Source organism: Xiphophorus couchianus, chromosome 11 (genome assembly GCF_001444195.1).
Source record: "Xiphophorus couchianus chromosome 11, X_couchianus-1.0, whole genome shotgun sequence".
Lineage (NCBI taxonomy): Eukaryota > Metazoa > Chordata > Actinopteri > Cyprinodontiformes > Poeciliidae > Xiphophorus > Xiphophorus couchianus.
This window is the reverse complement of record NC_040238.1, coordinates 19,753,521-19,769,483: the sequence shown is the minus strand read 5'-3', so window position 1 is coordinate 19,769,483 and position 15,963 is coordinate 19,753,521. Positions and strand designations below refer to the sequence as shown.

Here is a 15,963-nt window from a genome sequence, read left to right as displayed (position 1 = left end):
TAAAATTGTTTATTTTCACCTGCCAGGTTCCTTGCTGCATTTGAGTTCTTCACTATTATGTGACATTTACTAAAAAAATAAAAAAAAGGTTGCAGCTTTTTGGGAATCAACATGCTGGGGTATTGTATGCAGGGTTTCTCCCAGAGGATTATAAGCCTGGCAGGCTACCAGGCTTTACTTGTATGTAAAGCCTTACTTTAAACCCTTGTATGTATTTCTTTTTTTTTTTTTTTTTTGCTAAATTGTTCCAGGCTGGGAAATGGAATATAATAGACTTTATCATCCCAGTGTAAAATCTGTCGTGGTCAAAATGCTGCACAGTTGCCAATGAAAACTGTAAACAACACACAACGATAAAACTCTGGTTCAAAGCATTCAACAATGCAACAAATTGAGGGTATAATATGTGGAGTGAAAGTTTTTACTGGAACTCCGCAGTCTGATTGAGGCTTAAACAAATGACAGTCAGTTGGTCCTACACTGTGGCACCCTCACTCTCCATCCTAATGACCCCACTGCTCATATTCAGAGAGCAGTAGGGGTCTATAGTCAGGGGATATGATTTCTGCTGTTCTTATCATTGCTTGTTCATATGTAGCTTGCATCGGTTCGTAATCTCCTAAGCTGATTATTTTCAGAGCTGCTGCATAAATGTGGGCCAGCTTGTTCCTGAGTTGGACAGTTAGGCTTTGATTCTGTATTGTTTAATGCTTTCCAGTGCTTTTAATTAGTATATAATATTAAACAAAACACACTTAACACATTCACTTAAGTTGCCTTTATTGTGGTCATTTATAATTATCCAATCCGTAAAAGAGAGACATTTTCAAAAATCAAGATTATACAGAATCCACTAATCTAATTGATCATGTGATCAAAATCAATTTCTATGTTGTTTCTTTCATTTAAAGATCCAGGTTTTGGTCAAAACATTACGACCACATCAGATTGAACGTTCAATAAAAACTGGTTCAGCCTTTTGTGGCCCTTGACTTTTTATTGCAGGAAAATTTGATTAATATAGCTCTATTGTTAATGACTTGTATTGCAGCAACTGGATTTAAAAAAATCTCTGAAACTTTCCAATTGTCAGCTGTTTGTCAGGATGAATTTGTACTTTTCCACCAGAAACCCTCCAGTGGAATGAGTTAATGACCAATTAGTCACTGCATGTCTTTGTTCCTCTTGAAAGTAATTAAGACAACTGATTTACAACAAGGGACGCTTGTTTGGACAGCACCTGGAGAATAGAAATAAAGTCAGGAGACAACCATTAATGACTTCCCTTTGGAAAAATACTGATGCAACACTGATGAAACTGTCCAACGCGCTTGACCCTTCGGTGATGTCGGTCATCGCAGTATTGTTTTTGTTATTCTTATCAAGCTGGATTTGACAAATTAGACTGTTTGGCAACACCTTTGTAACCAGTCTCCAGTCTCTTAAAGTATCAAAAATCAATCTGAAGCAACTCTTTATATAAAAATACCACAAAACGTAAAAGTACCATGTTTGGTCTAATATGGACTGTTTAACTTTTGTGGATCCAGTCTGGGATAGATGGATTAAACTGACCCTAAACACTTCAGTCACATTAAGACTGGAGGTCATCCAGTGGTGACCTCTTCTGACTTTGGATGCCCAAAGGAGTGCTTTTAGATCATTACAGAATCAAATAAACAATATTTAAGGGAAATAATCCTCTTGATCAGTTTACTGGGTCAAGCTGATGGAGTCTTTATGGATTGTACAGAGGAAAAACACAAGGTCCTGCAGGAATTGTAAACAAAAATCCGTAACATGTGATGCAAGCAAAAATGCATGTAACACAACTGGATTTCTTCTTAAATTCAGCTTCTTGGAAACATTCACTTCCATGATTAGTGTTGACGTGTAGAACTAATCAGCCAATCAGAAGCAAACATAGGGTGACATAAAGAGACTAAATTCATTTGACACCTTTGTAGTCCAACTTACAACTTGACTTATTTATGTGGAAGCTTTAATTGAGCCCACAAATTTGGAACCCCCATTCAGTAAGTCAGAACTGTCACATTTGACAGATTTAAAGAAAAAAATTATATCAAGAGTCTATTAGTATAGCCATTGCAAGTTATCTTACGCTTTTATTAACAGTCTGACATGCTGATAAAGAAAAAGAAAATCAATAGAATTTGGATATTAGGACAATTTTAGAAACAAATGCATATGTGCTCTCCTTCTTTGAAACGTAAGGTCCAGTGACAGTTTTGGAGGCCGCGTTCATTTATCACAAAGAAGGCAACCTCGTATCCTCCAGGGAGTGAGAGCCAGGAAGAATGTGCAAAATCTGATTTAAAACTGGCTATTCTTCTTTTGGAAGATTTCAGTGACTTGTCCCATGACAACACTTGGATCACGGGTTAAAAACGCTGAATTTGTTTTCATGATGTAATTAGGAAAGGCATGTTCTCTTAAGGCTTCTAGTGCCGAGTCAATATTAACGTCTGGTGACCAGCCTGCTGCTTCATATTAACCTCACTCCACCTTGCTGACCAAAACTACGCAGATCCACACCAAACCATCACTTTGGAGCGTCACTGTCAGGCTCAACCATGTTTTCATATCGTACAGCAGCTTTCCTCATCTTAATGCTCTTACTTCTCCATGGTGAGTCTTGCTTTTCAAGTTCTACATGGTTTTCTGCAAATGGTAGGACTTAAAGATACTTTTCCACTCCATTGCTGTTGTTTTTCAGTTGTTGAAAATGAAGCCGTATCGTTTCCTTGGTCCTGCCCCACCCTCAGTGGAGTGTGCAGGAAGGTTTGCCTTCCAACAGAAATGTTCTTTGGACCTCTCGGCTGCGGCAAAGGCTTCCTGTGAGTAGAATTATGAAAATGCTTAATCTGAACACATTGAGCATGAATGGTAGCAAAGGAAATTCAGTAGCTTTTTCATTCTTAGGTGCTGCGTTTCTCATTTCCTATGAGGTGGACATATCTGATCAGTATCTGCAGAAATCCAGTCATGCTAGGAGACGCTCCATTCATCAACGATAAAGAGAAGCAGACATCGTGTTTGGCTTTTGTAACAGTATGTACCTTGTGACATTTTAACTGCTCACATCTTTATTCTTGCTTGATCATTTTAAAATGGCATAAATGTTTTGAATAAAAAATACAAATTATGTTTTCTTTTATTACTTCTTAAATTTTTTTATATATATATTTTTTTTTAAATTTAAGTTCAGATTTTGTTTTTGTTTTTTTTCTTTGCTCAATGGCAAAACAGTGTTTGTTGTTATCTGGTAATAAATATCCAAAAGTTAATTTTCCAAATCCTGTAATTAGGGATTTGGTCTGGTGTTCTGTGTCCAGCAATCATTGAGCATAGGCTGCACTCTAAAGGTCGCCGGTCCATTACAAAGGATCACAGAGATGCACAACTACACATTTCTGTTCTGGTAGGACGGCCCAGATAAAAATGAAGACTCACAGAAAAACCCCAGTCAAGATTTAACCTTTCAGACTTTCTTGCTGTGAGGTAATAGTGTGTAACAACTGCCCCATGGTGCAGCCCAGTTCTAAATATGCACATATATGAGTAGAAATTGTTCCAAAAGACAGTTTGTGTTTTATAAAGATCATATCTGACAAAAAAAAACATGCCTTCAAAATTGAAACTTTGTTTATTATGAGTTTCAAAAAAAGCAATGAAATATAAAAAGGTTTATTTCTTATTTAAGGATTATGGTACTTCCATAAAATGCAGCTGGGAAATTACAAAAAACATAATAGCTAATAATAGAAACTTATTGATTTAAGGATCCTCCTTCATTTTCTCAGGAAATAATTTCTGAAGTCAAACTTCAGAAGTGAAGGAACAAATACTTTTCACTTTTTTTTCCAGATTGAGGATATGGGACATATTAAATGAATATCTTAAATAGAAAAAGAAATTATGAGATTACAAGAACTGAAACATTGCCAGCTATGTTCATAGGCATGGACACAGGTACATATTGTTATAGACAGTATGTAGGAAACAGACAAAATGGTGCCAGAGACTCTGATAGAGAACTTATCTGAAATCAGGAAGAAGTGAATGGTTTTGTCGGCATAAAGCTCACAGAAGCTTGTTTCTGTCATCACAGTGCCAACTCATTATCAATTTATGAATGTCAAAAAACTCCATTCATTTAAGGCACCGTTATTTTCACAGTGACAGGGAAAAAAAGAAAATGCTACATCTACGTCTTAAACAATTACACTTTGTGACTGATATTCTCAGAACTATTTTTCTTTGTTTGCATTGCACCTACAGCTCTTGGTCTAACAATGAAGCTGAAGTTCAGCTTGAACAGGCTGTCAGATATACATCTAATTGTTGCATTAAGTTACCTCTGAAGTGTTTTAAATGTAAATTTCACAAATGTGCAGCCAATTCCTGAAGGCAAAGAAGAATGAACTGGTTTGTTTTTCTTTATCATAATGACCTTCAGCCTCGACTGGTAACTCAGTTTTTACAAAGACAGTAAACATGGCATCTTCAGGAGGAAGTAACGATAAGCCTCATGCAGGAATAACGACTTCTGTTCACACATACTTTATTGGACATAGATCATATCTGTAACTTTCTTCCTTCCTATTATTTTTCCATTAGCTACATTTATAGATTTGGATGTCGTGTATAACACTGAGAAAACATGCAGAATTTTCTATTAAACATTTTTTTTCATCCCCAATTCTAAGAGGGGGACACTGTCCCACCTGAACGTCCATTCTTTGATTTCTAAATAAAGAAGAAATGTTGTCATAAAGTTGTGGAAACAAATACTGCTGGTGACTTGGTGATAAATATGAGAATAACACCTCCAACAGGTCGATGATCTAAAATGTTTTATATGATTAAACCTCCAATTGGATCATGCCTCCAATTATCTCAAACCTATAAGACGTTTTTAAAGTCGTGACATCATTATCTGGGCTTGCCCTCATTGTTTAAAGAGATAGCAGTCTATATGTAAACTTCTGATTTTGAAGACATTTATAAATAAATATCTGATATATCCTTTCTCTCATTATTATGGCATTTAGTAAATCAAAATATCTTTGGTCTTTCTAACTGAAGTAAAACAAACATGCTAAACTATTAACTCAAACCTGTCAAAAATATTATGTTTTTTATGCATTTATTTCTGATTCTTTTCTAATAATGTCTCCCAATGTACAGTTCTTTCAGTTTATTTGATGTCTTTCTCAAAACAATTAGTACAAACTAATCTAGAAACTTTTTCCAGTGCACGAAAGTCAGATCACAATAACAGTTCCTGAAAATGCTCAAGACAACTCTATGCTTTATTAGCACAGCCATTTGAAATCTACAGTTACAGTAAGTTTTGTTTCACTGTTTTTAGTGAGGTAGATGAGTGCCAGACACATACATATGCAACACTTTTTTACTGCATACAATCTTTGCAATTCTAAGTTGTTCATAGTATCGTGCAAAGGTAAACTTATTTAAAACAAACTTAAGCAACACCCTTTGGGTAAAGCTGAGCACAACTGTAAATAGGGTAGATTCAGATTTTTCAGGAAAGAATGGAAAAGAAATGCATAAGACTGACAGACCTTTAGAACTAGTTCAACATTTTTGGATTGCCTCAAGCAATGAAATGAAGGCCATTTGTTTTATAGGAAATGACTATTCAGCCTTCATAAGTATACACTGACATGACATAAGCAAACGATGTTATAAAACAGCAGAGAATTGCATGGAAGCAATTGATGCACGTCCAAAAGCATGCAATTTGTTCGAAGGAATTGGAAACTGCTACTACAAGGCACTAATCTCGTTGATGATGGCCTAATATACACCAGAGAAATACACTAATACAATTGAGGAAAAAACTGTATTTTACGTAGGTCTAACGCCAGAGGGCACTGTGGTGTTAGACCACAGTGAACTGATTGTTGAGTTCAGCATTTGGGTATTTGACAAAAAGTGCTTTATTATTTAAAGGGTTTTTTTCCCTGCAAAAAGGGTGAGTTTTTTCACACGCCATGCCTGTATAAGTCGAAAAAGATAAATGTCTGAAACGCCTCATCACCACTGAATGCAGTGAAACTAGTCTTTCTGCCCGTGCTTGTTGAAACCTTCATTCCCTCCGCATTTGCTCTGACGTTCACTGTTTATCTTAATTACAACACGGAATTACTGTTATGCTGGTCTATTCATGCCTACTTCTTTTAGAATAAATATGAATTTCATGCTGGCACCTGTAATTGAAAGTGCCAGCATGGTTTATTTACTCATATCTTTTTGTAGGTGTGATAGAAAAAATAGGCAGATAATCAGTTGTCAGCTCCCAGGCTTTTCTTTGGTAGTGAGTACTTTTCGTAAGCAAGACCGAGGATTTATTTGTTTACTAGAACTCGGGGAAAAAAACCCCTCAAAATAATGCATTCTCAATTCATACCAACTAGTGGCGGTAGTGAGCATTTTTAAGTTGGCAGACAACTAAACAAACGCAAGAAAGACCACGAAGAAAAAGACAGAAACAGTAGCAAACAAACCTTAGCAGTAAGCGGCTAATGTACCTTGTGGAAATTTTAGGTTTTAGTTTCGTCGGTTTTACGTTGGATAGATCAGTTGTTTTTGTTAATCTGACTCGGTATAAACTATGTGTACGGGCTCCGGAAGGGAGACGAAAGTGGAACCTGTTATCTAACATTTGCTAACTCTAGCCAAACATCGGCAAACCTCAAGTTAATCCTTTCCGTTTGTGGTGTTTTCTGCCGGAAATATACACTGGTGGCGATAACGCAGCTTAAATTGTCCAGGAAGAACAGCCTGGCTCATTTAAGGATTTTTTTGTTAGACGGTTTGAGTTTCGATTACACCCCTCGGTGTGGAGGCATAAACAAGGAAATACGGTGAGTGCCTTATTAAAATATGACATGAACTGTGTTGCTTTTGAAATCTTAGTTATGTACTTTTGTCTCATTCAGCGATTCTCTGATTTCTTTTTGCAGGGGAAGCAGCTCAGGTTGATTCAAAAATATTTATTTCCCTAGGTAGCATTATTACCTAAAATACTTGGTCTATTAAAACATCCATCCATCCATCCATTTTCTGTTCACCCTTGTCCCTAATGGGGTCGGGAGGGTTGCAGGTGCCTATCTCCAGCTACGTTCCAGGCGAGAGGCGGGGTTCACCCTGGACAGGTCGCCAGTCTGTCGCAGGGCCTATTAAAACATATCTGTTAATTTGTAAGTAACTTTATGCATAAGTCGTACCTTTGTGCAGGTCAACATATCCATACTAACCTGTAGCTAGGCTATTTTTGCTAACAAAAATGCTTGTAAAGTGGAATGAAAATGCTATACTTTGAGAGCCACAATTTGAGCAGCTACTGCTACGTACCAGTATGTCTCTGTCAGCCTTGTACATCTATTTAAATCAAGCTTTGCTCATTTTTATTTAATTAAACCAACATGTCGTTATAATTGTATGTAACTCAGTGCATTATAGATCTGGCTGCTGTATGTTTAGTGTTATTTTCCTGCTGGAAGGCGAACTTCCGGTTTTCTTTCGGTAGGGTGTGTATGCATGTAGCAGTTTCCATTTTCTGTTCAGACCAACTTTCCTGTTTCTGCAAGCTCACACATCCCCATAGCATGATGCTCCATATAACTGTGTATTCAGGGAGATGTGCAGTAGAAGTTCACATTCTGGTTACAATGAGCACCTTGATCCATGTTTTGCTGTTCGTCTTGCGTAGTTTTTGGTCAAGTTAATTTGACTGCTTATGGTTTCCTTTAACAATGGCTTTTTTCCCACCACCACTCTTCCATAAAGGTTTAGGTTTATCATCACTCTGAAACTAGTTGTGGATTTTATTTGGTGTTGTCAATGTAAAGAGGGCTAAATGTGCACACCACTCAGATATAGTATTTGTAAAGCGCTCTAAATGCCCTGCCACTAATATGGACTATTTTCTATAAAATAGTTTTAGGTGGGCATGTTTGAAAAGTGTAATGTAGTAAGTTGTTTCCATGAGTCGTCCTTAAGATATAAATACCTGATCTCACGGCAACAATCATCACAGAAGTGGGTTTTTTTGTGTAAAACAGTCATTTGTCATTTAATTTGAAACAAGACGTCTAGAGAATATATTTACATACTGAAAAGCAGAATGTCAATACTGTCTAAATGACAATTGGTTCAAACTAAAGCCTGCTGTCCACCCACTTCACAGTTCATTGTTTGCATATCTGTGTTTATTTCCATTACTAAAAGACCTGAATTGTCTGTTTGCCTTCAAATGTTAATGTTGAGTGTAAGCACTTCAGTCTCCTACCTTCCAGCAGAAGAATCCTTAAAAGTTTTTATCCTGTGTTGGATTTTGTTTTAGATTTGATAGAATAATTTTTTTTTTTACCCCTCCAGGGGTCTTTTGTGGGCTCTAGTGACCCTTATATGATAGCAGGCTGACATGAAACGGGGAAGGAGAGGGGGGAAGACATGCGGCAAATGTCGTCGGGTCCGGGAGTCGAACCCGCGACGGCCGCGTCGAGGACTCAAGGCCTCCAAATACGGGTCGCTCTAACCACTATGCCACCACGGCACGCCCAGAATAATTTTAATCTATGTCAGAGCTTGTACAAGTGAAAAATAAATGTACAAAAAGAAGACGATCTCTTGGCAGTAAATATCTTGACAGTATGAATCTCACGCTGCCTTAAATTCTGTAAACAAAATCCACTCTTGGTTTTCTAGACAAGCACCTTTGACCTAAGCAAACAAGCTGCTTTCTACAAATGAATACATTCTCCTTTGTGCTTGTTAAGAACAAGACTTATGCTTTCAGCTGAAATTAAATTATTCGTCCACGTTACGAGCAAAAGATACAAATCGGAATAAACATGAACATTGTAAATGCCTTTATGGAACTAATATTACAAATGATTTATCCAAACAAAAGGCCAACTTTAATGATTACTGTAGTCTTAAAACTTTTCAACCCCCGTGAAACCAGTTTTTGACAACGTTCCTGCGGGATCTTTGCCTAATTTATCCCATCATGGATAAACACCTTCTGTTCATTGATATTCTTTGCTCTGCATGCTGCTTCTGCATTTTTCAACTTTCATCAGAGATTTTTAAAACTGTGTGACTATAGAGATCTCTAGTATCTTCCAGCATGTATTCTGGAGCCAAGACTTTTGAAACTTTGAGATGTGCTTTTGTTTATTGTTCAGTGTGAAGATGCAACAGCTTCTTGTTTAGCCACTGTTTACTTTGAACTTGCAAACTTTATAAACTCTACCTCCAAATGTATGGCTAGGAACACATGGCGACTTTGCTAAGTTTTTGTATCATTTTGCCTGTTGTGTTAGGAAATTCTCTCATCGTTGAAAATGTCGGATAATTCTCTGGACTTAGTATTTTCTAACACTTATTGAAATGTCAGTCAGCTGAACATGTATTTGAGGATTTCCATCTCAAACAACTAACAGAAAAGCTTGGATTGATTGCATCAGACTACACCTAATTTGCAATTAACATTCAAATTGAGACTGCAGTAGTTATAGAAAGTAGGATTTCTTGTTGAATTTGCCTACAATTATGTAACTGCTGTGTAATTTGTTATCATAATGGACATTTCAGGAACTTGTAGCATCTTTCCTGTTCTTGCTATTCACTTAAAATGAAGGCTCAAGTTATTTGATGCCAGATATTTTATTCCGTTCTCTTTTACTTAGTAAATATTTGTTTATGATTCTGTTGTTTTTTCTTGCAGTGCCACTGAAAACAACCGAGGATGGCCCACCTTGCTGTGTGGTGGAAGCGCACTCAGCTGAGTGTCTTTTTACTCGCTTTCAGCTGCATGTATTTCCCCTCACCAACACATGCATATATATTTGTTGTAAGTAAAATTAAAGCTTTACATTTCACTTCCTGCAATCATGTATTTCTATTCCACTCATGTTGTGCGTTCGCTTGGCAGCGTTATAAAAACCAGACCGACCTAATGTTTGAGGACCTACCTGCTTTGTTTGGACCTTCTCTTCCAAAGCAGGGATTGATGGTGAGGAGAGAGATTTTATTTATTACTGCTCCCAGATTAATATTGTTGATGTTTTTTTTGTTTTTTTCCTGACTTCCTGTTCCTTTCATTCTAAAAAGGGAGTTTTGGTAGTCTCCCATCCACTCAATGGTTGTACAACAATGGATCCTCCTCCTCCACTGACAACAAACTATGATGCCAACACCACTAAATTTATTGCTCTCATCAGGCGCTTTGATTGCAATTTTGACATAAAGGTGAGCCACATTCGACAAAGAACGATTAGTAATGTTTGTGATGGAGTCTGATCCTACGTATTTGTGATATTGTTCCAGGTTTTAAATGCACAGCAGGCTGGATACAGCGCAGCAATCGTTCACAACTTGAACTCTAACCTTCTTCTCAACATGAACTTTAGCAATGGTAAGTGTTTATCTCGCTGTGCTCCCCCTCACCCTGGAAGCTGAAACCTGGATAGGATAACAGTTGATTTCTATGACTTGTTTGCATTTAAATGCTAAAGGAACATGCTAACAAATGGATCTTAAATCAGTCATTTTGCGTGACTGATTTAATGATAAGCAAGGAAACAAATGTTTAATTTCAAGTCAAGCTGATTCTCTGACTACATTTAAAAATATGTGCAATCACAAATTTACCACACTTGCATTATTCTAAGTGGTTAAATGTTTTTTTTTTTTTTCCTTTTCAGAGACTATTGCAGATCAGATTGAAATTCCCTCTGTGTTCACCAGCTCCTATGCTGCAAGAAGGCTTAAGGAGGAAGTAATTCCAGAACACGGGTGAGGAAAAAAATAAAACCTTTAAAATGTTTTCTAGATAATCAGAAAAATGCCAAAGCAGATGTATAAAAGCCAGCAATAGATTTAGACATGATAACAATTACAGACTGTGGTCATGTTGTTGTATTTAACAGATGATTTTTCTCTGTTTCTCAAAAGGGCCTATGTGATACTCAAGCCGGATTTAGTTTTTCCACTTTCGTACTACCTTATTCCATTCACTGGGGTACTAGGGATGATTATTATTGTGATGTGTGTAATCCTAGTAAGTATGCACGGTTCTTTCTTTGAAATAGGTTATCTTACTGATCTTAAAGCATGTTTCTCTTATGCTTCCCTGAACCTTTATACCCCAAACTTATCTACAGGGGAGCCTCATTCATCCTAGTCTTGGCTGTTTGTTGAACAGTTTGGCTGTTGGTGTTGTTTATGTGAAATGCATCTCATACCCGTTTCTCCACCCACTGCTTACTGACGAATAATGTTCAGTGTCTGAGGCATAAAAGAAACACTTCCCTCGTAAAAGCAGAAGGAGTTTTCAGCAATAACGCTGTGACTGATTAATCTTTCACAACATTTTCTCTCTGAAAGTCATGTTCAGTTACATCAAGCTTTGCTATTTATTGACAAAGGTTTCATGTTTCAGGGCTCGACAATAAATCAATAACACGATAGGCATTTGATCAATATCAATGAAATATGCATCTGATACACTTTTCAATAATTTTCCTGAATTACTGCATTAATAGATGTTTGGTAAATCAGGCCAGATGCTGCAGACTGGCATCTTGTTTCTTTAAGCTAAAAAATTTACTCAAAATAACAAAATTTTTTTTTTTTTTTTGCTTTCTTAATAAGCTTTTGTGAAAGAGGTACGAGTTCAGTGTAAGTCGGGTAACCGTTAGGTTGTTAAATTTTAGTGTGTGTAATGTCTCCTGTCTGTGTTGCTCAGGTTATACGGTGTGTGCAGTACAGAAAACGTCTGAGGAAAAATCGTTTGACCAAGGATCAACTGAAGCGCATTCCAACTCACAAGTTCAGGAAAGGTAACACTGCTGTAGTCTTTGTACCGTCACTGAGATGCATTGATTTGTTCTGTATTATTTACATTTTGTGCAACTTTACTATAAGGAATTTTATCATTTGGGCCTTCTTAAAGATGTTATATTTTAATTTTTTAAGTCTGACAAAACAATTTAATTAGACTTTGTCAGTACTGTTTAATAAAAGTTACAGTTCTATCTCAAATAGCTACTTTTTCATTAATATTTTCTTTGAGAAAAGTTCTTAAGATCAGTGACGTTATTAATTTCTTCTTTTCAAGGCATAAGTGCATTTATCAGCTCCTTGCTTTCCTTTAATTACAGGAGATGACTATGATTTGTGTGCCATCTGTCTTGATGAGTATGAAGAAGGAGACAAGCTGAGAGTTTTACCTTGCTCACATGGTAAATAATTTGTGGGATGTTATGTTAACCTTCATGTTGTTTAAGAGATTACCAAGAAATCCTCTTAAAGTGTTTTTGTTAATAGCTTAAAAAATTTAGTCACCATATTGTTTTCTTTCTTGAATCTTCCCTTTTTTTTTTAGCATATCATTGCAAGTGCGTCGACCCGTGGCTCACCCTGACCAAGAAGACCTGTCCTGTGTGCAAACAACGCGTGACCCGAAACAACCCGGAGCATTCCGAGTCCGACTCTGAGGAGGAAGCCGGAGGCCGGGGAGAGGAGGAAGCAGCACAGGGCGAAGGAGACTCTGAGCGCACCCCTCTGCTGCGCCCGTCCAACCCCGGGTCTCCGTCTAGGAACCCGTCGGCCTACTCAGCCACCACCACCACTACTGCCCAGTGCCTCGTCTCTCCAACACAACGCGACTCCCCCGTCCTGGGCTATGATGGCTACTACTCCCCACAGGAGGACACTGACTCAGAAAGTGGTGACGGAGGAGCGGATGAGCACCACAGCGAGGACGACACAGCTCGGCTCATTGGTAGGAACGGTGGTCTGAACTTACCTGCCAGATTATTGGCCTAATTTTAAACCCAAAAGACGAAAAGCGAACGGGGAGGAAAGGTTTGCCTAAGCATTTTGCTTAGTCAGCTGCAAGATTTATAGTCGGCTAAAACTTTAGTATTATTTCCACATTTGTCGATTTCCAACAAATCTTTTATCCAGATGTTGACAGGAAACTTTTTAAGTGTCATAGCACAAATCTGTTTCACCAAAGTCAAATGTTAGGAGTCACTCCCCTTCGATGCACACAATAACTCTCGCTGAACTACTGCTTGTCTTATGTTGTATTCTGTGACTTTATCACACAAGACCTAAACTCTGGTGTAGCCACAGTGTAACATAAATCTGTGTGGTGAAAGTTACTGTGGTTGAAGTGGTTTATGAAGGAAAGTTCCCTGTTTTAAATCACCTCCTTTAGATGGTTGCACTACTTGCAGGTGGGTGTAGAGGATTGTTTATCTCTTTAATTTGACTTGTTTTTTTCAGAGGGAGGACTGGATTTTTCTGTTTTGATGATGGATTATAATATAATATAACATTGGAAACACTTTAATATCTCTCTGCTGCTTTTACATTGTTGTTCACATAGCTATGTGGGCGGTTAAGATTTTTAGCTTTATCCCATTTATTCAGTTGAGTGAACTCAGGTTTTTTTTTTTTTTCACAATTAAAGGTCAGTTGGGTTTGTAAGTGAAAAAGCAAGTGCAAAAAAAAAAAAATACAATTGGGTTTGGTTATGTAAATGTTAGGTTTTTGCTTCACTTTTAAGCTTTGAAAAATAAACCCTGAACCAATTAACTTTAGTTGAAAAGCGTTTTAGGGGAAAAGTGCGTTGCCTTACATCGGCCTTGATGTTCATGTGTGTTTAATGTTTTTAATCCGAGTGGTCGAGATAGACACTTCTTTCTCAGTTTTTATTTTATTCTTGTGTCTTGTTCTGTAATCTAATATGTTGTTCCCTGCCTTTGTGTATCTTTAGCATGGTTATGCTTTTACCTGTAGCCCAACATCAGGACAGGTCTAATCAAATTAAAGTTGGTGAAAGACGGCCTTTTTGGGGTTTTTACTGCTCATTTATGTAAAACGCCTCACAAGTGGAAGTCTTCAGTGTTTTTGGCCATAGTGTTTTTATTCCTAAAATAAAAAAAATAAATCATGAATTTTAGCTCTAAAGTTAAAACTATTCAGTACTGCTTGCTATATGTTGTTCTGTATGACTCTAAAAACATGTAAACAGGGTTTTTGTGATCAATTTTGCTTTATTTCTAACATAGTTGCACAAATATGCTTTACAAGTTTTGATTTTCTATAGAGAATTAGTGCAGTTATTGTATCATTTGATAATGCAAGTCCATCAATCTTAAGGCAGAGGAAACGCTACATATGATGGACATAAATTGTGGGGATTAGCTTTCAGTGGGCAGAGCATGAAGGTGCAACAACAGAACTGTGGATTATTAACATATCTTCACATTGTCCTGCCCAATGATCCCGCACTGTTAAGGATTGACTTGGATCTGTTTTAAGAATCACAATATGCTTCAAATTTTCTTTTGTACTGTACGTTTTTTCTGTCTGTTAATGGAAACAAATGGAAATGGCTGATCTTCAAATGTTAATTATTACACTAATACACTTTTTTTAATTTTAGAATGTGCCTAGGTTATCAGACTGTACATGCAGTGTACAAAATAAGAATGAGAATCCATAAATTGTCTAAAGGTCTGTGAGAAGCAACATTAAATGTTTATGACAGAGTAGAAAGAATAGAGATGGGACTGCTGCCATAATTTTATTGTAATAAGGAAGGTTGAGTACTTTCTCTTTACAAATGCTCATGACAAATGACACAATTCTTGATAATAAAGCCACTTTGAAAAATAATTCTTTGGAGAGTGTTGTTATTCAGGGAGTGGAGCTCAAAAGCCTATAAGCTAGCTCGCTGGCCGGGAGAGCCAAAGTACAGCTTTAGTAGTCTTGAACTTTTTCACTTCTTGTTTCCTGCCTCAAAAGCATTTCTCCATCTTCTACATTTGCTACCTTTTAGCTGCTGCTGATTGGCAACAAGTAAAAGTCCCTACAGTGGATAACCAAGAAACTTTAAGCAGCAAAACAGGAGTCACAGATCGACAAACCAGCCTGACACCATGAGAAACGGTAATGAGTAACAGTAGCATGCATTAACTCGACACCGTGCTGCAAATTAAAACATATTCATTATCCTCATTATCCTTGTGCAGGTCTGAGTCAGCTGAACCTGAATGAGTCACAGGTAGTTTCAAGAAAAGTAATAAAATGCTAAAGCTTTGTAAAGCACAGCTCACCTAAGAGAATATTCCAATTCATGGCCTTTGAGAGGAACTAATTAGAGCTTGGCACCTAGCTGAATGAAGCATGCTCCAAGTTATGAAACACCGGACAAACAGAAACAATATCAAACTATGAAAGCTAAAAATATGGTGTGTGAGTGAAAAACATATTGTACTGACATATAAACATGTTCTTGAATTTGTTATATTGTGATTACACGTAATTTACATATTTATTGGGTTTTAAAACTACTATGCAATAATTGACTGAACATCAGGTTTAATGCTGTGGTTTTTGCAAATAGTTCAGTGTATTTTTCTGGGATCTAACAAGAGCAACACTTAGTTGTACTTTTTTTCTAAAGAAAGGGCTCCCCTCCCCACCAGGCTAGCCTGTAAGCTAGCTCTCCGCCTAGCTTACAAGCTAGGCAAAGAGCTTTATTCAGAAAAGCAGTAATGAGAAACAGAATTATGATAATTTTGAAAAGCTTCAAATATTCCATGGCGAGGTTACTTCAGGTCACAGACATTAGCAATGGATGTCAGATACCAGGACCCAGCTAATCACGTGACGCAACCGTCATATTGAAGAAGTACCAGCATCACCGAGGCTGGCGACCATGGAGGCGAATGAAAACCCAATGGTGAGTTTAATGTTTTTATATTTCTATAGTATATTTTATTTTGCGCATGAAGTTTGATACATTATCTTAAAGCTTGATTTAAAACACGGGTTTGGGCCGTTGTTAATCTTACACCATGTAATTATGGCATATTACTTCTCGCT

The 15,963-nt window shown here is 37.2% G+C and overlaps 1 protein-coding gene across 1 annotated transcript; it reads left to right on the top strand.

Moving 5' to 3' along the window:
- The first annotated feature begins 6,488 nt into the window (after window positions 1-6,488).
- rnf167 (ring finger protein 167) lies at window positions 6,489-14,751 on the top strand. Its single transcript, XM_028031726.1, has 10 exons — window positions 6,489-6,914; window positions 9,785-9,910; window positions 9,992-10,072; window positions 10,171-10,308; window positions 10,387-10,474; window positions 10,764-10,854; window positions 11,014-11,119; window positions 11,807-11,900; window positions 12,222-12,302; window positions 12,446-14,751. The coding sequence occupies exons 2-10, from the start codon at window positions 9,806-9,808 to the stop codon at window positions 12,886-12,888; spliced, it is 1,227 nt and encodes a 408-aa protein (XP_027887527.1). The 5' UTR covers window positions 6,489-6,914; window positions 9,785-9,805; the 3' UTR covers window positions 12,889-14,751.
- The last annotated feature ends 1,212 nt before the right edge of the window (window positions 14,752-15,963 follow it).

What these genes read in the sequence shown, in the direction of transcription:
- rnf167 (XM_028031726.1), top strand. Translation starts at nt 9,806, where the DNA reads ATGGCCCACCTTGCTGTGTGGTGGAAGCGCACTCAGCTGAGTGTCTTT. An exon ending in CAACATGAACTTTAGCAATG is followed by an intron (nt 10,475 to 10,763) that starts GTAAGTGTTTAT and finishes TTTCCTTTTCAG; the next exon opens with AGACTATTGCAGATCAGATT. An exon ending in AACTCACAAGTTCAGGAAAG is followed by an intron (nt 11,901 to 12,221) that starts GTAACACTGCTG and finishes CTTTAATTACAG; the next exon opens with GAGATGACTATGATTTGTGT.